Source organism: Madurella fahalii (assembly GCF_045866475.1).
Source record: "Madurella fahalii IFM 68171 DNA, scaffold_1, whole genome shotgun sequence".
NCBI lineage: Eukaryota > Fungi > Ascomycota > Sordariomycetes > Sordariales > Madurella > Madurella fahalii.
Window position 1 is genome coordinate 3522446 of NW_027263971.1, and position 25488 is coordinate 3547933.

A 25488-nucleotide genomic window follows, 5' to 3' on the forward strand; every position below is an offset into this window, starting at 1 on the left:
GGGAAGAGAGGGAGCTCAGATAGAACCCGAGCGGCTGACCGTCCCTCCACGCCCAACAAAGCATTACCTAGGGTATGCCTAATAAAACTTCACCAGCTTGACCAACAACTGCCGACTGCCGGCGTACACACCTGCCTAGTTTCTGCCATCCAAAGATGGATTGCCAGCCGTTCGAAGAAAATTTCCCTGCGGTCCAGGAAGCGTCTTTCCTCTTGAGAGCGACGATGTCTAATGGCGAACCCTGATGATGACGATAGCTAGCTCGTGTTAGAGGTACGGCGATACAGTCTAACCCTGAACGACTAGATCAGCGCTTTCCGTCCACCCTGGCGGCGAATTAGCTGGCTCACTGTGTGCCAAGCTTGTTTCTGATTTGCTTGGTTTTGGGCTGCCCGTGGTCTTCGTTGATGGCAGTCGAGCACTCAGGCTCATGCTTAAACCAAGTGGAAAAGCAGCCCATTGAATGTTCCACATACCGCATTGTAAAAAGTGATCCCCAGGTATTACATTACCATCCTGTTTAAGAAAGATCGATGCCCCGGTATTAGGTTGTACAATGCGTTAAATGCGCCTGGTTGGTTCCCTATCCGGTAGGGTCGCACTGCCAAATTCATAGACAAAACATACGCACAGGTCCACCAAGAGCTTCCCCGAATCTTCCCCCAATATCCGCAACGGAATTACAGGTCATTGCGACCCGCGTCTCCCGAGAACTTCCTCTCATCTCCATTCTCCAGGTCTCATCCAAGGGGGGAAGCGCAGTGATCCCGTATCGAACGGCCAGAGGCGTTCGTCCCAGATGGCGTCCCTGCAGTCGAGGCACAGGAGGGTCGAGCAGTCCTGGCACTGCAAAAGAAAGCCCCGGAAGACCCGCCCGCAGACGTCACACCTTGATCGCCCCCTCTCCGCTCGGTCGAGATCCCGCCTCAGCCTCAGGCACAACATCCGACTGGCATTGTGATGGCAGACAATGGCCTCTGTCGTGTCGTACGAGAACTATCGTCTTGTTAACTCGGGTGTCGGGAGGATATCACGTCGGGACGCATATGCTTACCGCTGGGGGAGGGATACGGGCCTCGGCGTCGAGCCGCTCTTGAATCGCTGCCGGGACCCGGAGCTCGTGCTCTTCCTCTGCGCCGTAGAAGGGGTGGCACAGAGGAAGCGGCGCTTGCCCCGCTCCACCACCGTCCTCGGGCCACCGCTCACCACAGATGATGCAGAAGTGGTGGCCGCAGACGCAGCTGTAATGTCTAAGCACTCAGAGATTTTTCTTCGGGGCAGAGAGGATGATACTCACGACATGTGGTTGCAGCCGCCGAACGTGGCCACCAGCCGGTGGCACCGCTGACAGAACTGGTAGAGCGGATTCCGCGAGTTCATGGCGACCCGGATGACGCTGCGGTCGACCTGGTACCCTTGGGTGCCTCGTACCTCCCGTAGCCTACGGGCAGCTTCTTCCTAAGAAGCCCGGGTTCCGTAGCTGAGAACGCGGAGTGCAGGATGGGTCTGGGGGTCCCAAATCCCGTCCAAGGGAAGAATCCGGTCGCCGCAGCACCTTGGCGGCATGCAGGTGGCGTCGCTGATGTTGCGAACCGCCACCTCCACAGCGGCAGCGAGACAGTCGCGGCACCAGTCGTGCCCGTTGTGGCAGACGCCGACCACGCCTCCGCCTGCTAGCAGGAGGAAGCTGTCGCCACAGACAACGCACTTAAATCATGTTAACTGAATGTACTTAGTAGGATGGAACCAAATTTCATCCACATACCTGGTGTTCTTGGTTCATGTTGTTCTCCATCTCGGTTGTCGATTTGGGGAATTTGAAAAAGGTGACTCGAGACGGGATTGCCTAAGAAAAAATGGCGAAAGAATTTCGAGAAGTTGGGAAAATTTATTTGTGTGAAGGAGTTGGGTCATTCCATCTATAGAACTGTGCGATAGGAGACTTACACGCCGTGTTAACACGGTGTTGAAGAATCAACCAACCAGCAGCCCTTGACCGCGCCAGGCACGGCTTGAGATGCCAGCACACCTTGGGGGCTAACTGAATTAACTTTGAAACATGGCTTATACGTGGAGAATCAGAGAGACCTGATAGAGGAGATCCAACCACCAAGTTGAAAGGCCCGTGCACGCTCTTCACAGGGAGTTATGCTGGTGTTGAGAGTTATATAGAGGGTGCTGTGTAGAAGATGTCCAGAGCAACTTGGATGAAATTTGTCCGGAGAGGAATGCTAGGTAATATATATACCGTACCAAGCTGATATAATTTGAGAAACGAAGGATGCTTGGTGAAGGTGATGTTCTCATATTTGTTGTAACTTGTAAATGCACGGTATGCAAAGTTATCCATTGTCATAATAACACTGTACGTGATTAAACCCGGAATATGCCGTCCTGCCAAGCACGCCCAGTTTAAATCGGAGCAAAGTGCCGCCACAGGATTTCGTCAGTGTCGTAACTCTCTCTTCCCACCACACACTCCAAGTTTGCACAAGCAAGATTCCACAAGTGCTGGGCAATAAACACGTTCAACTTTGTTCCTTTGACCGCCAATCCATGGCAACTGAATGCTACGGGATACCTCCCTGAAAACATCACAAGCCGCAGTCTGTTATTCTGCAACATGCCTCACCGGAGAGGGAAAATGCTCTTCCAGATATTTGAGCTACAAGCAACCGCTGTGTGATGTGATGTCCCCCTTTGCCTCCCCTCCAAATGATATTTCAAATAACATACAGTCCCAGAAATAACCTAACAGCCCATTGCAAAGACCCGTTCAATGCCGCCCCCTCTTATCCCTCCGTCTTCTCCTGGCACGGGATTTTAGGGCATCCTCGTTGCGATATTCCGCAGGGAGTTCCCAATCCGCCTCTTCCACATCGGGTACCGGGTGTCCCCATGCCATGACCTTTCGACCTCTCCGCCGGTTCGTGTTCAATGCGGCATCACGCTGGTAGCGCTTCGCGAAGAAAGACGTGAATTCCTTGGTCGGTTCGGGCGCTGTCTTGACGGGCGGCGACTTGCGTGGTGGTGGCGTCCTCCTGCCCCGGCCACGTCCCCGTCCCTGTCCCTGGCCCCGCCTCGATGTCGTTTTCTTTGCCGCTGCCAGCGCCTCTTCGCGAAGCTGCTTGGCAATTGTGGCATCGACGTCGCTATCGTCAGGGGGTTCGCCATCGGGTTCGCCGTCGCCGTCTTCCATATCGGCATCACTATCTGCTATTTCCTCATCTTCGCCGACAGAACCTTCGTCTGCCTCACCAGATTCCAGGTCCTTCTCCTCACTGGCAGCAGCTTCCCGCTCGGCCTGCCGGCCGGCCTCAGCAGCGGCTCGGTCCTTTTCTTGTTTCCGCCTCTTCTCCTCGGCGGCCCATCTCCGGAACTTCTCGAGGATGGCCTGGCAGCCTTTGATGAAGTGTTCTCGCGCCGGCTCAAACTGCTTTTTCCGGCTCTCTGTAATGCCGCTAACCCCCATCACCCGCAGCCAGTCGTGTCCCTGCAGGCCGTCCAGCAGCCGGATGATCTGGTCCTTTTCATGCTGGGCACGCCCCTTTTCCGAGTTGCGGATCGAGCGCTCCAGCCGCTCGGCCTTTTTGTGCGCGGGCTCAAATAAGGAGTCTGGCAGCGGGTCCTCGAGCGATTTGCGCTCGTTGAGGAAGGGGACAATCGGGTCGACGCGCTGCGCGTCGAATAGGTCTGTGAATAATGCATCGCTGTAACTTCTCACGGGGTATGTTTCTCGCCGTGGCGGGTGGGGTTGGGAGTCGGAATTGGGTGGAGCGGCATCGGATTTCGAATTGACGACGACAATCGGGGTGTCTAGGTTCAAGATGTCTGCAGAGAACAAAAGCACACGCGTCAGCAATTGGCTCAAAAGGATTTCGCGAGAAGTTTCAGGAAATTGACGTCAAGTCGCTTACGATGTTCTTTAGGGTCGTTGCCAATGACTTCATCGTAGTCGGGGAAATAGGCCGAGAGTTCGCTCTTGAAGCGGGTTGCCTCCTGTGACCGTAGTTTCCGGCCCTGGTCTTTGGTGTCTGCCGCACTCGGCTGTAACCTGTCGAGCTCGTGCTTCAACCCATTGGCGACCTTTTCTTGGTGTCTCGTGAGAGCCGGCTGCTGTTGGGCGCTGGGAAGGGTGGCATTTGCAGCGGCATTGGCAGCAGGAGGGGTGGCGCGCGAATGACTCGGTGATTTGGGGCGGCCCGCGATAGTGGGTTTGGGGGGTGGCGCTTGGGGCGACCTCGCGTCGGCGGGCTCTCTCGAGGTAAACCGAGCGTGGAAAGACGGTCTCGCGGGGATCTCGACGGCGATTCCTGTCGTAAACCTTGCCCTCTTAGGCACGATCGGGTCGCAGTCACGTCCAGGGGCCTCGAGCGGCCGCTTTGCGCGGGGTGGATTGACGGGAAATTGCTGGTTGTTTTGTGTCGGCTTCGCGGTGGTGTTCGCGATCAGGCGATGGTGATGGCCATTCGGAATCTTGGAATGCGACAGATGAAGACCCTCAGCTCGTCTCGAGCGGGTCACAGAGGTAGTCATTGCCATTTGTGAACAAGGCAATCATGGTCGCCGGACATGTCCTCGATAATTTGCGATTATCAAATGAAGACAGGCCAGATGGGTGTTGGGACTTCAGCGCTTGGCGTCCGCAATAACAGGTCAAGATTTGGTCGAACCCTCTGTGACGGGCGCTGCGCTCGCGGCGTCCGCTGCCTGGCCTGGCGTTTGCAGCCGGAATTAAGTCGCAGGTTTGAAGGGAAAGAGTTGTTTCTTTTGACTCTTGCTAATTTGCCTGGGTTTCCTGTTTGTCTCAAGTGTCTCTAAGCTTCTTGATATATGAATTACCCCGTTTCTTTGCGTCCAGGGCAGGCTTGCTCAATTGATTGAAAAGCTATTGATTGCAGCTATTGTTTGCACGGGCGTCCTTTCCAAACGCTTGGTTCAGCTCAAGGCAGCGACACAACCACTAGCGCAGCGCAGCACACGCGAACTAACCGGCTGCTAAATAAATCCTAAGCAGCATATTTGCATTTGCAATTGAGGTATTTCCTGCTTTGCCTTACTTGACAGTGCACAGGGCTCTGTGCAGCATGGAAATGAAATGTGGAAAGACGAGATGAAGACGTTTAGTCAGCATGATATCACAACTTCAGCCCTAACCCTTGCCGTTGCCCTCCGCAGCTCCGCAAACGCAACCGGGAAGATGGGACGCGGCAGACATGTGGTGAATCCGGCCATTTGAACACTGGCATAACGACTTCATCAAATGGTACCACAACCTTGATCATGGCAATAGGTATCATGTGCAAGAGAACCCAACCATACCTCTCCACCCACAGATCAACTCAACACACTAGAGCCAAATGCCCAAACCCTTCCCAAACAGAATAACAGCAATTTCGACACCAAGTGCCTGTCAAGTAGGTTTCTTAAATCCGGCCGGTAGGAAACGAGACTTGGAAATACCCAAGCTCCGATCACTTGCCGGTGTTACCCTTTTACTCTTAACTATCGGCCTCAGAAACATGCCGTGCCCGTCCACTCTTCGTGGCGGTGGTAGATGCACGACCTGTTCTCGAGCGGATCCGCCAGTTTGTCATATGGAGGCTTCCCAGGTACCCAAGCCTCATGATCTAACCGCCTAAGCAGGTCCGCCACGAAATCCCCGCAGGTCAGGCTGAGCTCTAGATACCGCCAGTGTGTCTTGTATATCGTGGCCTCGTAGTGTACCATGTCGAATAGGAGCCTGCGGAACGGAGATGTCTCGCAGCACTTTGTGTAGGCCACCTGGAGATGGGCGAGGGGCACAAACGTGCGGCGCATGAGACGCTCGCCGTCCAGATAGGCGTCCATGGCCGCGTTGAACAGCTTATCCCAGCAGAGTTTCTCGGCTAGGGCAATGAGCTTGACCAGACGGAACTGGTGGCTGTCGGCCTCTTTAGACGCTTGTTCGTGCGATGTAAAGAGGAGGTAGCCGGGCTGAGCTTTCCAGTTGAGCCAGCTCGCGGTGGCTACCGCCGCCGGTTCAAATCCGACCGGGAAAGTCCAGCCCTCGTAATCCACCACTTGCTCTTGCTCTTCGTCTGACTCGTCTAAGTCTGACCCCTCCGAGTCCGAGTGACGTTGTGGCGACCTTTTCATTCGAAAAGTAAAGCTTGGGCGCTCCGAAGCCTGTTGCTCATTGCTCTTGACTGCTTCGCGATCCGCAGTTTCTGTGCTGGGTGTGTTGACGGCGGAAACAGCTTCACCGGTCATCGGGGTGCCCGGTTTCCCATTCAACCAGTCCCGGCGGACTTTAGGCGTGATGGCGATGTCGCGGCGCGGGGGTTCCGCCGCGGCAACGGCCTCGTAGTCGGCAAGTCTGATCTCCTCCGGAGAAAACGACTTGTAGGTAGGGTGGAATGACAAGTGTCCGGCGATCGCTTGGCTTCCCTCAAAGTCCCGGTTTTCGAGCGTGAATCGTACGTTAACGCTCTCTTTTATGGACAATGGCGGAGTGACTCTACCAGCTGTGGAAGAGGGCTGTGCCGTGTCTTGAATGGAGAAGTCGGGTTTGGTGATGTAAAGCTGCACACGCGGGATATGACCTCGATAGAGCCAGCCGACGAGAAGACGGAACGCGTCCGGGTCATCTGTCTCTAATGTCATGACCCCTTCTACGGCTTCGCGGAAAAGGTTGGTGGCCAAGGCGCCCCTAAAGAAGCTTGACTGGCTGACCAACAGGTTCTTGTGCACAACGAACTTTTGATGATCGGGGCCAACAAGCAAGGTGACCGTGTCGGTACCGAGGTCGCTATCATGGTGAAGCGGTCGTTAGCACGTTGCGATGTAAACGTCGGCGCTTACAGCGCGGAGTAACCAACACTTACTCGGCGTAACTGTAAGATGCCATCGTTTTGACGGTAATAAAGCCTGCTTGAAGCTGGCATGTGGCAACCGATAAAATAGTGTCAACGAAATCCTCTCAAGAGTGAGGTGTTCGCGGAGATTGAGTGTTGAGTTGAAGGTTGCAGGTCATGCTCGGGGGCTGAAGCCGCTTAGCCTTAACTACTTTGGTAACCAGGCAAGTGCCCGTGCCGCCCAAGCAATTGTCGGGCCTGCGAATGGACCGAACAACTTTACCCTTAGTTTTGTATATAAAAGTTTCTTTAAATAAACAAGATACTTGCTGTTCAGAACTAACCTCACTTGCCACGGATTGAAAGGCCTCCTCTGCCTCGTTTACGTGTTGATACAACCGACGTGGCCAATGTCAAGCACGCATTACCCAGTAGCACTTCCGACCTCGGTAACCCTTCTCCGGGGACAATTACTGTGTCCGTTATCATGCTTGTTTGTGTCAGGACGTCCCACCCATAGCAAGATAAATAATCCGAAGCATACGCCAACAGATCCCATGGAGGTAGACCAAGAGGTTCCTGAGGTAAAGCTGGGCTTCTCGCCGCCTGAGCCAGAGTTTAGGCTTAACAACTTACGGCGCCGACCGGGCGACAAAACGGAGATAGCCCGGCCACCGGTCCGAACTCCAACATACAGCCGACAGGTTACAAAGTTGCCAACGCTGCGAGGTTGATTTTCAATCATTTCAAGGTGTATTAAGCAAGTAATATCAACTATTAAACCTCCAACTCCCCTAGCCCATGATTCAACCCATCCCTCCCAGTAATGCAACGGTCATGACAATCATCCGAGCCAGTCGTAACGTCATCAAGCCCATCTGTGCTATGTACTGGTGGTCCCTGCGGAACAGGAATTCCAGACCCCCCCCTCCCTTTCCCAAAGCCCAGGGCCATTATTATCCATCTAAAATCACTATCCAAGTCATTCCATCTCATTTCCCTCACACTCCCATCCGATGCAATCCAACTAGGCAGGCAACTCGCTCAGCAAGCACCATACTTGATCCCCCTCTTCCCAAGCTCTCTCCTCCCAATCGCATCCTCGGGCCACACCCACCCTCGCGACCTCTTAGCCTCCCTCTTCTCAGCCAGCTGCGGCTGCGGCATCCAGTCGTCCCTCGGCAGCGCCTTGCGCCGGGTGCCCTCGGCGGGGGCGCCAATCTCGGCCTTCCAGTGCGCCATGCCCGGCATGGGCTCGTCCCCAGCCAGCATGCACAAGCCCCAGAGGGCCAAGCAGGCCGTCATCTGCGCCTGCTCCGGATCCGCGGGGGTGACGTCTCCGCCGTCGACGCCCGCGGTCTCGTTGGCGTTCGCCAGCTGCACGCTGCCGACCTCGAGGTACCCAAAGTGCGGCGTCGTCTCGCCGCCATTGCGCACAAACACCAGCTCAATCTCAGTCAGGATGAACCCGTACCGGCAGCCGTGTTCCCGCATGGCGTGGTGCAGGTGGGCCAGACCGCGGAGGTACTCGACGCGCTTGACGTTGCCCTCGACGCGCATGCCAGTGTTGAAGCGGTCGAAGCTCTTGACCAGCCCCACGACGCGCGCGGTGGGCTTGCCGCCAAAGATGGCGGCCGCTGAAGCGGCCTCGCCGGCGACGTTGGCGACAAACATGCAGTCGGTCGCCATGCCCGGGTGCTGGTTGCTGTTGCCGCCCGCCATGGCCACGGCCGAGGCCGTCTTGGACGGGACAGACAGCTTCAGCGGGCGCTGCGAGCACAGCGCCAGCGCGTTGTTAAGCTTGGGGAGGTAGTGCGCTGCGTAGATGGCATGCAGGGCCGACTCCGTCTCCGGATGCCGTTGGGTTGTTACCGGGTTGGGAAGCAGGGTGGAGGAGACAGGCATGGAGAGGCAGGCCGACGCGCCGGGCAGGGAGAGGATAGAGGCAGCGGTGAAAGAGGCCCAGGGGCGGATCTGCCGTACGTCCCACCAGAAGTGCTTGGTGTGGGGGTCGCGAAGCGGGAAAGAAATGGTGCGGACCAGGGACGGAGCAGGGTTGGGGGAGGTGAGGTATGAGAAGAGGGTAGTAGCAGGAGCCATATCAACCTGCGCGGTGATGGGAGCGGCGGCAGCCAGAGGTGACGGCGCCCGCGGCATGTACTGCTGCTGGTAGAGGAACGGCTCCGGCTGGGAGAGATGGACCTGGGGTTGCGGTGGGGGAGTGGGACTGCTGCTGGCCCGGGCAGGGACGTATGCGGGCATTGGGTGGTACGCCGGGAAGCTGTTGAGCGAGGTATTGTCGAGGCTGCAGGACGACGCCCGCCTCGAGTGCATGGCCGATGCGTCCCGGGTGAAAGTCACGGGCGAGCACAGCAGCGGAGCTGGGTTGGCATCTTCAGGAAAAGAAAATGCAGCGAAGGAAATGGCCTCGGGATTGGTGTGGCTCCGGGTGTGCGAGGGACGGTAAGCGCTCTTATTGGGCCCGACGGGGCCCGGAGAGGTCCTGGCACGCTTGGGCGCCCGGGCGGGAATGCTGGAGGGGTTGATGGCCTGGTCTTGGCTCCGGATCTTGGGCAGGAGAAGAGGCCCATGAGTCCGGATGGGCGACCGCGCCGGAGTGGTCCGGCGCGTGCTGACCGTCGTGACCGAGTCGGAGGGCGACGACTCAAAGGAATAGACGGATCCATGCGAACTGGAGCGAGCGTGGCCCGGGTTGAAAGGAATCTCTAGAAGAGACGGATCAAAGGAAAAGCTTGGAGGGGTGGTGGGATCGCATGGTGGGAAAGTGAAGTCGAAAGCGACATCCGCTGCCAGACTGTGTTCAGGGTCAGTACGTCGAGCTGTCAAGCCATTCGAAATTGGGGAACGTACGTGGACATGGTGACGACTGGTCAAGCAGTGTGTCGACTGGGACACACAGCACAGCAGATTACAGATTAGCACGAAAGGCTTGGGTGGTATCCTCCAGAGGACAAGAGGGAGGCCGGCTCCGCTGGTGTATGGCAAGACAAAAGAGATGAAAGGAGGAAACAAGCCGGTCTCGACTAGACCTCTCTCTCCCAAGGAGTCGTTTGGTTTTGGAGGGCTGAGGAGAGGATGTCGGAGAATGGACAAGCAAGAACGACGAGAGGTGGGAAGAGAGGTTATACTTATCCTCGGCGCAGGATCACCAGCGCGGATCATAGGCTCTGGGTGGCCGCGACCAGCAGACCCATGATGCACCAGCCGACTCGCGGAGCGAGCACTGGCTACGGGCGCGGCAATCTGGAGATGGCATGGGTGCGTGTACCGCGAAGCGAGCTAGCGTGGACTGGACCGCGATGCCGCGGAAGAACAGGGCTGCAATGCTACGGTACGGTACTCTGCCGTACCTAGGTACCGGAGTACCTCAGCCAGGTATTCAGTCAGATACGTACCGGCCCTACCTACCAGAGCTGCAGCCAGCCCTAGTTCCTGTGTTGCTAGTGGATGAAAATAAATCTGAAACACGGAGACAATGGCGTCCATCCGGAAGCTTAATGTCGCTCATCATCAGAGGGCAGAAGTTGCGGCCATAGAGAGACGCCATGTCGGAAGAGGGTTCGCTGAGACGCTTCAGCAGTACACTGCAAAGACCGGTACGTACCAGTCTGGCCCGTGCTCGGCGGCTCTGAACATCAGAATGGGACTGTAAGTTATTAGCCCCACCAGGGAAAGAAAGAAGCCCTGGCCGCCGTCGCAATCTTCAGGCTCGTAGCGGTAACGGGGTACTGGGCAGGATCGCCATCCGAACACCTCTCGACAACGAAAGGAACCGGGACTGAGAATGTGGAGGTTTTGGGGCCCAAGCTCCTCCTCTTCGACCCAAAGCTGCATTTTTCCCCCAAATTCCCCCACGGTAGCCCACCTCACCTCTCTCAAACGGTCGGGCAGAGAACGACACAGATGTCGAACATGGGCTTGCTGTTCTGAGAACGTCCAAGTAGATGCGGGATTCGCCGCCGTGATTGGCTCGGACCGCCTTGGAATGCAAGCCGCCCTGCAGGCGTCTATGAGTCATATTTAGACACATGGTCCCGCAGAGTCAAGGGTGCATTAGCGGGATTGTCCCTTTGAGCAACGGTCCACAGGGCGCCAATCCACAATGTGGGGAACCCGCAAACGATTCCCGGCTCTCGCTTCCCATTCGGCGGCGCGCTGCCGCCGCCGACTGGCTCCAGCGTACCACAGCGCGGACGCGGCTTTTTTGGCGACTCGGGCCACGACACGCCCAACCCTCTCGCGACCGACGTGGGTGAACATCTGATCGCGGGGCGGACGCAAAACCGTTTGGTGGGAGATGATGGAGGGGCGGTCAGCCACGCTTGTGGCTTTCCCCACGTAATTATGCGAGGGCTCTCGATCTCCCAAACCAGAGCCACTGAGATGTCGAGGAGCCCCTCGCACCTGGTCGATGGTGCCATCTACTCTTTCTTCTGGACGTTCCCGCAGCGTCTGCCGGGTATTGGGCACCCATTTCGGTCTTCGGCATTTGTTGGGCAGCTGCCAGTTGTAATCTCAGGCCCTCTGTTCTGTTCCGCCAAACGGTCCGGAGGACAATACACAGAGACAACTGTCGAGTTTATTTTGGGGGGGCCCGTCAGGAAGCCCGCATCTGCTGATCGAGATCTCATTCCTGTCTTCATGATCCATCCCGCTCGTGCATCCGGATTTCGGGTCTTAGGGCTGATGGAAGGGGTTTGATGACCTGCTTGAAAGCGAGCGGCTACTGAGATTGCCGTGTCGGAGGGAGCCCGAGGGTTGGGCGGTTGCGGATATGAACGCCAGTCCCAGTGTCATCTCCTTAGGCGCCCGCAAAGGTCCGCCAACGGGCGCTTAATGGGGTCAACCAAGCGCAGCCGACGTAACGTCAGGTTTATCGTCCCCTGTTAAGCGGGGAGCTTGTGTTACCGTGCCACCCGCTAACAGAGAAAAGCCAAGTCTTGTTAAGCACTGGCCATTTCAGACAGCCGCGTCAATGCCATGAATTGGGTCGTCCGATCGAAACTGTCGCTTACAACGCCAGGCGGCTACTGAAATTGTTAAGCCTCCCCCCCAGACCGGTCCGGTGGCGGGCCTCGTTTCCCCGATCGCGCTGCTTCATCATCAAATGTTGCGGCTCGTTGCACCGCCTCATGGTCAGCTAGTAGGGCGCTTAAACATCTCAGCTGACATCGGTCAAGAGCTTTGAACACAAGGTGAGGTATCGAGGTAACGTAACCCTCAAGCGCGGCTGCTGGCCGTGGCGCGCGAACAAGACAAGAACATGACGCGGGAGCCCGTGCTCTCGCGTACCGTCGATCTGCCACCTCCCTAACCCCCTGCTTCCCGATTCGCTGCCGGGAACACGCCTCTCCCCTGCCATTGCCATGCAAGGCGCGTCCACCCCGCCAACCAATCCCGCCCGCGCACCTCGCACCTCACACCTGTCAAGTTCGTGTGTCGGACCGTCGATTGGCTGTCCTTGCCCTCACCGTCTCAACCTCCAAGGCTCTTCGGTCTGCAGCTAGTGTACACAATATCCCCACCGGACTATGACTCTTACTTTTTGTTCTTGCGTGCATATTCTGCAATTGGCAAAGCCCCCCTGGATCTAGAATCCCGCATATTCGGCAAATCTGTTTCCCTGTTTTCCCTGCTTGTTCGTTCCTTCGTTCGATTTGTTTCACCGTTTCACCCCACAGAGCCACAGAACCCACATCACACCCACAAGGATGGGAAAACCCACAGAGAGGATAAGGTAGTTTCGTTTCATCGACACCCCCTGCCGACATGACAGCTCCATTCGGTAGGTGGCGTAGAAAAAAAAGATGCAGCTCTAGTTTGTTGAATGACTCACTTACTTTGCATATTGTGCGATTCTTTTCTTCTTCCCTGCAGCTCGGGAGTTGTGATTGTGATAGTGTGATAGTGTGATGGGGAGCGGTCAAGACCAAAAGACCGAGGACGGTGGCTCTGCCAAGGTAAAAGTCGCAGAGCTGTCTGAGACGGGGAAGAACGAGGCTCCGGGCCTCGCGAGAGACGTTTTCCTCACCTGTCCTCACCGCTCTTGATCACAAACCAGAAACACTTGAAGATACTTTGACTTTCGATCACATCAAGACCGGAGTCATCAACGGAATCCTCCGGCGGCCGGACCAGCAGCTCATCACATCTCTCACCCCAACCCCCAACCTGATTAACAATCAGAACCATGCATCCACCCGATACAGACATACAAATTACAACACAAGTTAAATTCATTCATATCCATCCAATAAGTCCAGCAGCGAGCAAGGCAACACGGCAATGTATTGTACCTGTACCTGTATGTACATATGTACCTTCTGACCCAAGGGGGGATCCTGTCCGCCGGCCGGCAGGAAGTCAGCAATCCTTCTCCTCAGCCGGCGGGTGTCCGGAGCGTGGTGTCCGGTTCCGAGCATTCGAAATCCTCTCAGGAAATAAAAAACGCGTCTTATCTTCCCGGTTCCCCGGACGCGTCACCGCACATTTTCCGCATCCCGCTCCCCACCCAAGACTTCGCCACCACACCACCTCAGGAAGAACTCCCGCTCCCCTCCCCCGTTTCACCATCATTACCAACGGCAGCAGTAGTAGCATCAACAAGCGGTGAGAAACCATCCCCAATCATCCCCGCCCCCCCACTACCACCACCACCACCGCCGCCGCCAACACCACCCACATCCACCTCCACCTCCCTCACAGCCCTCAACGCCCTCCTCAACCCCTCCAACCTGCCCCTCTCGGCAATCACCATCCCCCTCGCCAGGTCCCGAATCGCCCTCCTCCCCATCCGCTCGTGCATGTCCCGCCAGCCCGCCAGCTCCCCGGCAACGGTCTGCTGCGCGTACCGCAGCTCCCTGCCCAGCCTCCCCGCCTCGCCCTCGCTGCGCCGGGCCTTCTCCTCGCGCTCCTCGTTCAGCCTCTGCCTGGTCTCGTCGAGCAGGCCCAGCGGCCAGCGCGAAGATCGGCTGAGGGAGGAGTAGCTCCGCTCGGCCTCGCGGCGGACGGCCACGATCTTGGAGATGGTCTGCGGCGGGCGGGCGAGGGCTTTGAGGATGGCCTCGACGTTGTTGTAAAGCGCGAGGAAGGCCTGGAAGAAGGTCTGGTGGGGGGAAGATTGGGAGGGGGAGAGGGAGCGGACGTAGGTGGCAAAGGCGGAGATGTGGGATTGGGGGAGGAAGGAGAGGGTGGAGAGAGATCTAGCGAGGATGTGGGAGGATTCGTAGAGGTCTGTTGTTGGGTTGGTTAGTAGAGTCGCGACGGTGAGACGAGTAGAGAGGGCTTACCGTTGCCGACGTTGCCGACCACGTTCGCCCTGCGCGCGACGCTTCTTGTCGAAAAGTGCACGCTGCGCACCATATCCCGGGCGTGGTCGACGAACTGCTCGACCTCTCTTAGGTCCTCAACAGGCTCGTACTCCTCGTGCACCTTCTCCAGCAGTGCGTCCGCCTTGAGCTTGCTGCGCTCCGCCATCATGTCCAGCTGCAGGTCGGGGACCAAAAAGAACTCCCATAGCATCTCGTGCGTGGCGAATGTCGGATGGGCCAGCAGCACCCTCAGAAACCAGTCCATCCGCACCTGGAGGTCCTTAAGCACGGCGCGACTCGGCCTCGAGGGGATCTGTATCGGAGACCGTAAATCCGCCAGCGACGGTATCCATGACGCCGGGCTCTCCATCTGCAGCAGCTTAGCGAGGTGCTCAAAGTCGGTCAGAGACCGCCGGCAAGTCGTGACCGCGTAGCTCTGCTTGTCGACGGGCGCGCCTGATTTCAGGACGAAGCGGATCGAGGCATCCTCGACGAAGAAGGATCGGACAACACCGGTTGTGCGAGAGTCTGACCCGGGCATGAGCGAGAACAGCACGAGGTCATCAATCTTGTTCCGCAACTCATCATCCTTGGCGAGCTCTACCGCTGTCAATCCCCGCAGCTCCCTCGCTGCGATGTCGACTCGAGGGTCACTGAACAGCGTCCGGACCATGTCAAAGCGCCCGTATTTGCTCGCGAGCATCAAGGCGGTAAACTTCTTCTCGTTTGTAGCATTGACGTCGACATCGCACTTTTGGAGGATCTGCAGAGCCAAACTGGCGTCGTTAACAATGTGAAGCAGCGTGTTGCCTTTGATATCAACGTGGTTATCGAGATGAAGCGGTTGGCCGTCCCCCTGGCTCCTGGTGGCCGCTTCCAGGGCTTCCTCCACCATTGTATGGTAATCCGGGTGATCGTAAGACCGGCACAGAGCAAACAGCGGCGTCTGGCCGTTCTTGTCTTTTTGCCGCCACGGTAATATTCTGCCAATCCGCTGTATTAGGAAAGGAGCGTGAAACATGTAGTGCGCCGCGCTCCTGCCCCATGTATCCTGGATGGCAAGGTAGTCGCGAATTTTGTCGTCGTCTGTCGAGTCTAATATGAAGTCGAGAATGGTGTTCACGATAGCCTCATCACCAAGCTGAACTGCTGCGCTGAATAGCGTGGTTCCCTCGTTATTCTGGTCGTCGAGTATGACGTCTGGTGAATAGTATTGCCTCAACGAGAGCAGGTATTTCAGAGCTTCTGGTTGTCTGTTCTGGATGGCCATCATTGGGACTGACTCTCCAAACGCGTCTTGCGTCTGAGATAGCCGCACGATGGACGTGTCCCCCTCGATCGCGCTCGTCAAGGTACCGATGCTCATGGGCATCGACCGAAATGAGATCTCTGAGCCGCTTGACATACTCCTGGTGTCCATAGCCACTTTCTTGGTTCGTTTGACCGGTAGTATGGGGACGTCCATTGCATCTGTTCCGTTCTGGAACGGAAACACATGGCTTAGTCCGGATCCCATCGAGAATCTGTCGGAGATGGTAAAACTCGAAGACGACCTCCTGGACGTCCCATTCGTAAAGCTCCAGTCACTGGAAGACTGCCGCCGGGAGTTGGATGACCCGAAAACAACCACGTCGTCCTCGATGGCTTCCTCATCTGGTTCCATGATTCTTCTCAGTTCGGGCATGTCGCCTTTTGACACTGCATCCCAGAGCGCCTTGTTCCGCTTGCTAGCTCTCCGTAGGCCGCCCGACTCGCGGTCAAGGTATGACAAAACCGCCTCGAAAGTGCTGAGAGCATATCCCATTTCGCCGCTGTCAACGTCATCGATGAAAATGAAGTGTCGAATGTATGTCAGCCTCGCTTGAAGATGCTTGAGTTGCGCTTTTATCACAACATAGAGCAGTAGCGACACCAGCGTGTCCGCATTGATCGTCATGACTGGCTTTTCAGAAGACGGCCCTGGCGGTTCCCCCGGCTGCGGCGCATCCCTGAGCTGGGTTGCTGCCTTGGTGGTAGAGAGAAGTATTTCCATCATTTCCTGGGGGCAGCTGGCGTTGGGCATTTTTCGAAACTCCTCGACGGCGCGCCCGAGCCTGTTCACAACATCGCGTTTGGCGCGGTTGCCTCCTTCGATGGCAACCCCCAGCTGCGAAATGTCGATATGGTCCATCTGCCTGATTTTGGCCTCCAGCTCAAGGTCGTCCTGCCGCCTGAGCGCAGCAAGACGCGGGAACAAGAGGTGATGCACGTTCTCGGCGATGTAGCGCTCGATTAACCGCTCGACAACCGAGCCTGTCAAATCCGTGGTCGCGCCCAGGAGTGATAGCTGCTGCCTGTCGACGCTCTGGAACAGATCAATAGCAGCTGTGACGGCCGTTTCCAACGAAGTCCTCATGAGGTCCTCGTCAGCTGCGGCATCACCGAGGCTCCCGTTAGGCCCCTTAACAGCGTCGGAACTGGCATCACTATTGGACTTTGCCCTTCTTACAGCCGCCGCTATCGGCCCATCGGGCTCCGGATCGGGGATGTCCTTCGCTGATGGCGGAGGCGGTAACGGCCGCTCAAAAACCAGGGTAAATTCTCGGAATAACTTCTCCAGGCCGGCTTGCATCTGCTTTGCAATTGATGGGAAATGGTTCAGAAGCTCATGGAAGCTTCGGATATCCTTTTTCTTCGGCGAGCCTGAGGGACTCTGAATCTCTGGAGTCACCTTAAGCTGACGGTAGGATCCTTCACTGGGCGGGAGAACGGCCGGTGTGATCTTGACCTCCTCCCACGATCCTACCAGCGGGCGAGATATGTAGTAAATGAGTAAGGGTCGGGGGTCGAGCGTGTCCGGATACCAGATGGTATCGTGAAGCATGTTGGCTTGCGCGAGCGATTTGAAACCTGGATGGAGACGTCAGCATCGTGGTGTACCGGGACGGGGGTTCAAGCCAAAAACGAAGGTACCCTTGTTGGTGTAGATGCAATTGTCCTTGATGACCAGGCTCCTGCCGTTGACAGTGCTGTACACCTTCGGCTTCCCTCGCATCTCGCGGAGGTTCTGCGCAGCATCCTTGGGCCCCGCGGCCTGTGCCTTTGGCACGGGGATCCGCAACACATGGCTTCCCAGGAACTCTTCGGAGGCTATGGAGGCCACCAGGGGCGCGCCTGTTTCGGTGTCGCGGGAGTTGAGCAGGACATCGGCGGTCGGGACGAGTAGGATGTGCTGTTGGGGCGGCAGACACTGGGCGAGGATGGGGCTCTTGGAGAAAGCGCTCAGGAATGGGTTTAAGGGTTGCATTCACTCGACTCGCTTCGCAACTCCGTTCGGTGTGGTTTTGGTGAGCAGAGTGTAGCCACCATCGGGCAGTTGCTGGAGACGCAAACCATGCAACCGATCTTGTCGTCGAGAACCCGGAGTCCAGGATCGATACCGGCCTTAGGTTGTGCTCAGAGGGAGGCGCAGCGTGACGCAATCTTGCTGGTCGCCTGCGGCGTGGACGGCGAAACGGGATTGCGTTGGATTCCCGATACTTTGTACGGGTGTCTCGGGTAGATCGGTCTTCTGCGAGAAGAGATAGGCGCAGTGCCTGGTCGAGGGCTCTTATCGTATGGAATCACGACGGTGGGCGCATTTGAAAGAGCGAAAGTTCGGCCGGTGATGCTTGACCGAGAAGCAGCGCCAGGATGACAGGGATCCTGGTAGCTCGGGGGTGCGTGTTCTCTGCATGCGGCCGCACCGTGCACTAGCCCGAGCGCCAATCAGAACCCGTGCTGGGCGATCTCCCGGCAGCTGGAGGCGGGGCATCGCTGCGGAGCCACCAAAAACCGTGGTTTGATTGCTACTCTCCGAGGTAGTACCTCTACGTATATACTCTCGCTTGACCAGGCAATAGTTTGATATGGGATTATACTGTACGCCCGGGTTGACTCATCGCTCATTTGCTCTCTATGCGCCGCCTCTTCAGTAGCCCCTTGTGAGCAATTCGAGCTTTTATCTAAAGTGCCAACCACAGTCGGGTTTTTTATGCCTCTCTGCCGAGAGCTAGGAGATGGCTGCACCAAATCATGATAGTGGGGTACTGTACCTGTCCCTGGAAATAAGGGGGGAGCCCTGGCACCACAAAGTATTAGATACATGGCTCACATGCCAGACCCGCCAAACACGGATGCGGCAGGTAATCTGGGTTGTTGACGAGAGGGACTCGGCATTTATTCGTCTTTTTCAAGCAGATCGGTCGCTTGACTTCTCAATGCCTGAGACTGGACGCGGCGGACGCGGCTACGGATACCATAGCGTTCCAAGGAGCGCCTTAGGGTTGCCAGCCTGCTGGCTTTCGGGAGCCTAGGCTCGGCCCGGTCAAATCCCGCCTCGCGTTTCACGCAGCAAGGTCGTGCAACAGCCTACTCATAAACCTCATATCATTGCCGCCTGCACGACCTTAGCTCTTGGCAGCGCCAGCCTTGATCAGCATAATGTCGCCATCCTCAACGACGTAGTCTTTGCCCTTGGTCATGACCTTGCCCTTGGCTTTCACCTCGGCTTCATCGCCAAGCTCCTTGAGTACGTTGAAGTTGTACACGATGGCCTGGATGAAAGTCTTCTCAAAATCAGTGTGGATGACGCCGGCTGCTTGAGGTGCCTTGGTGCCGTTCCGGATAGTCCACTGCCGGACCTCGTCGGGGCCAGTTGTGAAGAAACTGCCCAGGTTGAGCGCCTTGCGCATGCTGACGATAATCTTGGGCAGAGCACTCTCTGCGCCAACCTTCTTGCACTCTTCCTTGGCTTCCTCCTCCGTCTCGAAACGCGTTAACCGCTCCTCGAACGAGATGGAGAGAGGAATGATGGGATCCCCCTCAGCATGCTGCTTAACCCACTCCACGATCTTGGGCAGGTGCTTGTTCTTTTTCCGGATGTAGTCCTTCTCGGAAAGGTTGACGAGGAAGACTACAGGCTTCGCCGTCAGGAGGAAAAGGGGGTTGATAACCTCAACCTGCAGAATAGTCAGCATCGAGATCGTAACCCTCGATTCGGTAGTAAGAAGACAGAGAGCGTGCGGTTCAGAATGCGTTTTTTATCTCAGTATGCACTCTGCGTTGATGGCGAGGCATTCGACGAGCTGGGTTATAAATTCAGGCCATTGGCCCTTTGTCATCATAGGAAGCGGCTGGGACTCGAGAAAAATACTGTGACCTACCTCCTTGGGAGCCCAGTTGCCCTTGCGGACGTCCTTGCCGTCCTTGAGCCACGCCAGGATTTTCTCAATCGTGGCCTCCTCTTCCTTCCACTGCTTCATCTGCAGGCTCTGGCCACCTTGGCGAGTCTTCTTCTTCTGGTTCTCGAGCGCCTTCTCGACGAACTCAATATCCTTGAGCCTGAGCTCCTCGCTGATGATATCGAGGTCGCGGACAGGGTCAACATCGCCTTCGACGTGGATGATCTCGGCGTCGTCAAAACACCGCACGACTTGAAAGATGGCATCAACGGCGCGGATGTGCGACAGGAAGGCATTGCCGAGACCAGCACCTGTTGAGGCGCCGCGGGTCAGGCCAGCAATGTCATAGACCGTGAGATTGGCAGGTACCCGCGACTTGGGCTGGTACTTCTCGCACAACCAGTCGAAGCGCGCATCGGGAACAATGACGCGGGCCTCCTCCGGATCGATGGTGGCGTAGGGGAAGTTCTAGGGCCGAATCAGCGACGGCGATCCTCGAGACATCTGGGCGGGTCGGTGCATACTGCGGGATTGCCCAGGTTGCACTTGGTGATGGCCTGGAAGAGCGTGGACTTGCCGACGTTTGCCAGCCCAACCTGTTCGCGCGAGAGCGAGTCAGCAGAGCCGAGGACCGAGGACCGAGGGCACCAAGGCAACCCACAATGCCGCTCTTCAGATTGTTTCCGGGACGGCCCAGGAGGATCTTCTCCTCTTCCTTGGTCTTCTTGGGAGGCATTCTGGGAGTTCTGCGCTTGCTGTAGTGACGTGTGGACAGGCAGATGAAAGTGACCGGCTTGTTGAAAAATAAAGAAGAGCTACCAGCAGCTCTGCGGGGTTTGAAAAAGAGGGGCAGCTGCAGGTTCTGCAGGTTCTGCAACGAAGAGGAAAAGGTACGAAGGTGGGAGCTGCTCGCAGACATCCACCGCTCCGGAAAAACGGCGACTACTACCGCCGAGACAAGTAAATGTCTCCGGAGTAGCGCCTGAAATCCTTGCAAACTCGTGTCAAATCAAGCCTTTGATTTCAATTCATACGCCGAGTTGCAAAGAACGGAAAACTTTTTTTTCTTCTTTTCAAGCTCTCAGGCCCGGGCATCGCACTTGTCGCTATGGATCATCAATTTCCCGATAACCCTAACCCTGTACCGCTCCTTTGGCAGCCAGGGTTGACGTGGGCTTGTTCGAGCTAGGCTGCGCCTCTGAGCCCTATGCATGCATCACTTGTCGCTCTGGCAAAGCTGAGCTTCGTCATTCCGTCATCTCCCAAGGCTTCCTGTCTTGGTTTTACAGTTTACAACAAATGGCGAACGTCCTCCGCTTGTATCCGCGATAATACGTCTGAGCATCGTGCCAACTCGGAATCTCCGGCTGGCTTTGTCGGGAGCTGCCGTCTTTATGCTCCAGATCCCCCCAGACGCATAAACTTGCGGCGTTACTCCATACTTACGCGCCTTCATATTAATTGACGCACGCACTCTCCCTCTGCATCTTCTAGACCGCCAAAAGCAACTTGCCCATTGATCCCAATGCCTCCCCGAAAGTCACAGAAGCCGGCAAGGTCGCACCGGTCGACCTTGTCCCTCCAAAAGACCGAAGTCGTCATCCACGTGTACGACCTCCTCCCTCCCGGCCGGATATCCTCGACCCTCTGGTTCCTCGGAACCTCCCTCCTCCACTCGGGCGTCGTCATCAACGGCAAAGAGTACGCCTACGGCGGGCACGACAGGCGAGGCTTGACAGGAGTGTACTGGACCAAACCCAAGACGGAACCGCCGGGGGGGACCTTCAGGTGCGAGATCCTGCACGGCTTCACCATCGCCCCACAAACTGAGATAGACGCCATCATTCGCGACGCGTCCGAGGAGTTCCTCGGCACGGCCTACAACCTCCTGACCAAGAACTGCAACCACTTCACGTCGTACCTCTGCCAGAGACTGACGGGCCGCCCCGGACCCGGCTGGCTCAACCGCGCGGCAAGCATCGGTGTCGCGCTGCCATGCGTGGTGCCGAGGGACTGGATCGAGGCGCCGGATTTTGAGACGGCGGACGGGGAACTGCTTGATGATGAGGATGAGGATCACGGCGACGAGCGGTCCAGGATGTTGAGATCGTCGGATGAGCGACCGCGACTGGTGGATCTAGGGGGACGTGGGACGGAGACCGAGTGGGATAGCGAAGAGGAGCGTCGGCGTGGTGGCAGCGGGAAGGGGAAGGGCAAGGCCCTTGTGAGGGATGCGGCCGGAAGAGCTCTACCTCCTGCGGAAAGAGCGCCAACGTCATCGGGTCTCTGACCTACCGTTTTAGTTTGCTCAGCATTGTTTTGGAGTTTTGGACGGGAATTTGCTATCGTCTTCGATTGATACCACGGTACTCTCGGCGGGGCAGGGTGGTTTCGTGGGCCGGGCGTTCCGTTGGATGGGATATGATTAGCAGGGTCAGATTGCAAGATGGTCACGACGAATCGTGCAAGAAGTAAAGTTACTTGGATGATACAGCGTTTGTCATATGGATATGTCATTCGAATAAGGCCTTGGTCCCCTTCTTGGTTTCACATTGCTGGTTACGAAAACCACACGTTTTAAGAGTTATGTTGCGGGTGTAACAGCGCTTGGGGACATCCGGCGGTATACGGCCGGAAGTCCTCTGTCGAATTTTGCCCGTCCTACGCTCGGTGCTCACTCTTCCCAGGCATCGAGTGTCACTCCTTCTCGATGTTAGGTCATCTATAGGCAGAGGCCAGGCCAACGGCAACGAGAACAGCTCGGCAGGTAAATACTTAATCAATAAACTCCTACAACCTTCGAAGGAGCCGTTTAATATTCTTTGTATTCCTTTCCCTGGTGTTTCTGTTTGCCTCTCTTTTCTTGTTTCGTTCGTTCTCCAAAGTCCTTTCATTCCTTCTTCCATATTTCTTATCTTATACCATGTTCTTCCGCCTTACACATAGGCGCTTGGGTTCCTGGACGTCATTCCTACAGTAGACTCGGCTAGACATAAGTGCTTCCCGCAGACCTCGTATCTCTCAAGGTCACAGAAGCAGTCGTCACATGGATCCGGCCCGAAGTCGTGAATAATATCCTCCTCATCGTCAAGCACGTCCACGGTGTCTACGATAACGGAAACACAGTCCGCCAGCGAGCCAGCATAATTCGTGCAAACATTTGGCCTCACCGGCATATGTCATCCAAGATATTCCCCGGCATTCCGAGACGCATACGCCCAGGTCGCCGTCGTCTCCCGTATATTACTCCTACAAAGCAGCCCTGCTTACAGATTCCGCTCTAAGTTCCCCCACCGCTAACCTGCAGCCACACATCCACCGCCCGATCACCGGTACACATCACATCCACACCCACCCCCCGCCCAACCTACCAGCAAAACAACCCCGTTCCTCTAACCTCCTCTAACCCCAACCTACGCCGCAACGCCCTTAGCCACCAATCCCGCCTTCGCCACCTTCCCCTCGCCCTCCACACCTCCCTCCACTCCCTTAGCCTTCCCCGTCTCAACCTCCTCATTCCACTCCACAAGCTGCTGGCACACGCCCTCGAGGGTCGTGCAGCCGGGGCGGTAGGCGATGCCGCCGTCGGCGACGCTCCTCTTGGCGGCGCTGTCGTCGACGAGGGTGTGGACCGACACGCTGAAGACGGACGGCTGCAGGAAGTGCATGGGGCCGGTGGGCTCGCGCAGGCCGAGCCAGGTCGTCAGGAAGGGGAGGCGCGCGAGCAGCAGGCACCACGCCTCGGTGGCGTGGGCGACGAGGTACAGGAGCACCGGGGCCGGGTACGACATGGTGAGCGGGGTGGCCGACAGCTGCATGACGGCGTTGTAGGCGTCGGCGAAGGCGGGCGGCGGGCCCGCGTCGGTCACGGTGAAGGTGCGCCCCGCGCAGCGCGGCATCGCCTTGTCGGTCTGGGCGAGCGCGGCTTCGAACTGCAGGTGAGCGAGGGAGACGTTGCGGGAATTGACAAAGTTTCTGTTTTTTATTGTTTGGTTAGGAAGGCTGTGGGCGGGGGTTGCGGTGAAGAGCCCCGGGGGGGGAAGAGGGGGTTGCTTACTGGACTATATGCGGGATCCATGAGGCGGAACTGCCGTCCCGGAGAAGCGTGCCCAGGACGGGGTCCGTCTTTTGCCCGTAGATGGGGTTGCCCGGGCGGATGGTTCCCGTGCGGAAGCCCTCTCGGTTGGCGCCGCAAACGGCGCGCTCGGCCTCGGCCTTGGAGCGGCCATCTGTGGTGAGGGGTTTAATCTCCTGTCCTTGAGTAAAGGAGAGCATGAACTTACAGTTGGAGAAGAACAGATGGTGCTCCCGGATAGGGGCATCAAAATCCTTTTCATCAGCAATCTGGACGTACCTATCGGGCACGCTCTGCCAGGGCCAAATCCAGAAGTTCGGCGGGACAATGCTGACGGAGGCGGACGAAGTGGCGATGAAGATGTCGGCACCGGCTGCCTGCGCAGCCTCGAGAACGTTCACGGCCCCGTCCCGGTTCACGCGGCTGATGCGATGATAAAGGAGCGGGCTACGCTCTTGAGGTCGAATCCCAGCCGCAGCTACCAGTACACAACCATGTTAGTCATGAATGCCTCTCCCCGGTAGTTTCGCCCCAAGAAAGGCAGTAGCTGGGCGGTTCGGGAGCAGTGACAGATTTAGGAAAAGAGGTTCGGATTGTACGTACTGTGAAAGACAGTCATGGGCTTCTTGGCAACGGACGCTGGCCATGGCTTGGAGAAGGCGGCTTCAACAGACGCCCGAGACGTGATGTCGGCTTTCACAAAGTCACAACCGGCCGCTGCCTCCAACATATCTGGCCGGTTCAGCGGCGAGAAGTCGACGATGCGGATGCTTTCGGGGGACTGTCCTCGGCGAAGAAGCTGCAAAACAAGCTGAACTGTTGCGTCAGTCATATCTCTCCCTTTCTGGATGTTGTGTTTGCCAGACACTCGCCCTCCATCTCAAGGGTTCGAGGTAGCCGTAGAAGGGCCCAGCAACACGGAGAGTGATATACATACATCACCACCCACAAGACCTAGGCCATGTTAGCATGTATTCGAAGTTATGAGTCGCCCAAAGGTATCGGCATGGACCGGAGAAGGCCGCTTACCCGATCCACCAACAACAACATACCGCCGTTCCAGGCATGGCGGCGTCTCCTTGAGAAAGTCGAGTGGCTTCCGTTTCAAGCGCTCATAAGTCTCCCGAATCTCATCCTTCGTCCAACGACGCGGGGAGGCCCTTGCAACCTCCTCCGGTACAGCTTTGAACGCACAGTTGATCCGGTACAACCAAAAGATGATCACGGCAGCAATGGCGCCCAACGTTGCCAGGATGCCCGCCATGACTGATCTTGTCGAACAGCAGCGCCTAGCGTAATTTCGTGTAATGTATGTTGTGGCGCGTGTCAAAACAATGCTCCACGCGCGACAACCGTTTTAGATCCTCTGTGAGAAAGTAGTCCGTTTCCATTAGACCCCTGAGGGCTGGGGCCCCGGGTTAATAACGGGCCCGTTAGCTTCATGAAGGGTTAGGGTTATATTCTCGTGTTGCTCCGCTAAAGGGGAAACACGTGGTATCATCTGGGAACAACGAGCATATTGTTAAAGAAGTCCCTTGCTCTGCTTGTCATATTCGTTGAGGGATGTGCTCTTCATCACCAGCCCTTGTGTGACCGTGTGCGACCGCGTGCGCCTAGCAGCCGCTTATTCCCTGTGATATATCACAATAGCATGTTGCCCAATATGACCTGTCTTCCCATCACCTACCACATAGCATAATGTGACAAGCAGCGGTGGGTGTGGAAGGCAGCAGGAGGGGGCACTCTGCACGTTGACCTTGGCTAGAACAGATTTTAAAATTAGACAGTACACGGTAGCTACGAAACACCACGCCATCGTAGGGTTGCTGAGCTAACTACAGACAGGCGGAACTGGAAGGAAATATAAACGCCGCCCAAGCGGGAGAGAGAGATCAAAAAAGTAAACAGACCAGGCCCGGCTTGAAAATGCTCAGGAAAGGGTATCTAGTGTACAGGAAATACAAATATCGGATCGGAATAAAACGGGCTCGAACTTATACGGTGAGTAAACCAGACAAAAACATGCTTCGCTCGCTATGTGATGT

The 25488-nt window shown here is 56.7% G+C and overlaps 8 protein-coding genes across 8 annotated transcripts; 1 reads left to right on the top strand and 7 right to left on the bottom strand.

The window, feature by feature from the left end:
- Positions 1-720: 720 nt before the first annotated feature.
- MFIFM68171_01100 (uncharacterized protein) lies at positions 721-1795 on the bottom strand (the record flags this gene model as incomplete). Its single annotated transcript, XM_071056522.1, has 5 exons — positions 721-996; positions 1055-1241; positions 1298-1458; positions 1594-1707; positions 1766-1795. 5 exons carry the CDS (start codon positions 1793-1795, stop codon positions 721-723), a joined length of 768 nt encoding a protein of 255 aa, XP_070912623.1.
- Positions 1796-2776: 981 nt separating this feature from the next.
- On the bottom strand, positions 2777-4542 carry MFIFM68171_01101 (Something about silencing, SAS, complex subunit 4-domain-containing protein; the record flags this gene model as incomplete). Its single annotated transcript, XM_071056523.1, has 2 exons — positions 2777-3831; positions 3918-4542. The coding sequence occupies 2 exons, from the start codon at positions 4540-4542 to the stop codon at positions 2777-2779; spliced, it is 1680 nt and encodes a 559-aa protein (XP_070912624.1).
- A 972-nt stretch (positions 4543-5514) lies between these two features.
- Positions 5515-6889, bottom strand: MFIFM68171_01102 (Kelch repeat and BTB domain-containing protein 7; the record flags this gene model as incomplete). The annotated part of the gene is made up of 2 exons (XM_071056524.1): positions 5515-6790; positions 6867-6889. 2 exons carry the CDS (start codon positions 6887-6889, stop codon positions 5515-5517), a joined length of 1299 nt encoding a protein of 432 aa, XP_070912625.1.
- A 991-nt stretch (positions 6890-7880) lies between these two features.
- On the bottom strand, positions 7881-9715 carry MFIFM68171_01103 (Sialidase; the record flags this gene model as incomplete). Its single annotated transcript, XM_071056525.1, has 2 exons — positions 7881-9651; positions 9708-9715. The coding sequence occupies 2 exons, from the start codon at positions 9713-9715 to the stop codon at positions 7881-7883; spliced, it is 1779 nt and encodes a 592-aa protein (XP_070912626.1).
- Positions 9716-13392: 3677 nt separating this feature from the next.
- MFIFM68171_01104 (VPS9 domain-containing protein) lies at positions 13393-17453 on the bottom strand (the record flags this gene model as incomplete). Its single annotated transcript, XM_071056526.1, has 3 exons — positions 13393-14090; positions 14147-17056; positions 17120-17453. The coding sequence occupies 3 exons, from the start codon at positions 17451-17453 to the stop codon at positions 13393-13395; spliced, it is 3942 nt and encodes a 1313-aa protein (XP_070912627.1).
- A 1141-nt stretch (positions 17454-18594) lies between these two features.
- On the bottom strand, positions 18595-20104 carry OLA1 (Obg-like ATPase; the record flags this gene model as incomplete). The annotated part of the gene is made up of 4 exons (XM_071056527.1): positions 18595-19146; positions 19351-19836; positions 19893-19964; positions 20030-20104. The coding sequence occupies 4 exons, from the start codon at positions 20102-20104 to the stop codon at positions 18595-18597; spliced, it is 1185 nt and encodes a 394-aa protein (XP_070912628.1).
- Positions 20105-20893: 789 nt separating this feature from the next.
- On the top strand, positions 20894-21658 carry MFIFM68171_01106 (PPPproduct domain-containing protein; the record flags this gene model as incomplete). The annotated part of the gene is made up of 1 exon (XM_071056528.1): positions 20894-21658. The coding sequence occupies one exon, from the start codon at positions 20894-20896 to the stop codon at positions 21656-21658; it is 765 nt and encodes a 254-aa protein (XP_070912629.1).
- A 1123-nt stretch (positions 21659-22781) lies between these two features.
- Positions 22782-24707, bottom strand: MFIFM68171_01107 (3-beta hydroxysteroid dehydrogenase/isomerase domain-containing protein; the record flags this gene model as incomplete). The annotated part of the gene is made up of 6 exons (XM_071056529.1): positions 22782-23343; positions 23426-23597; positions 23652-23921; positions 24047-24254; positions 24381-24397; positions 24473-24707. The coding sequence occupies 6 exons, from the start codon at positions 24705-24707 to the stop codon at positions 22782-22784; spliced, it is 1464 nt and encodes a 487-aa protein (XP_070912630.1).
- Positions 24708-25488: the final 781 nt, after the last annotated feature.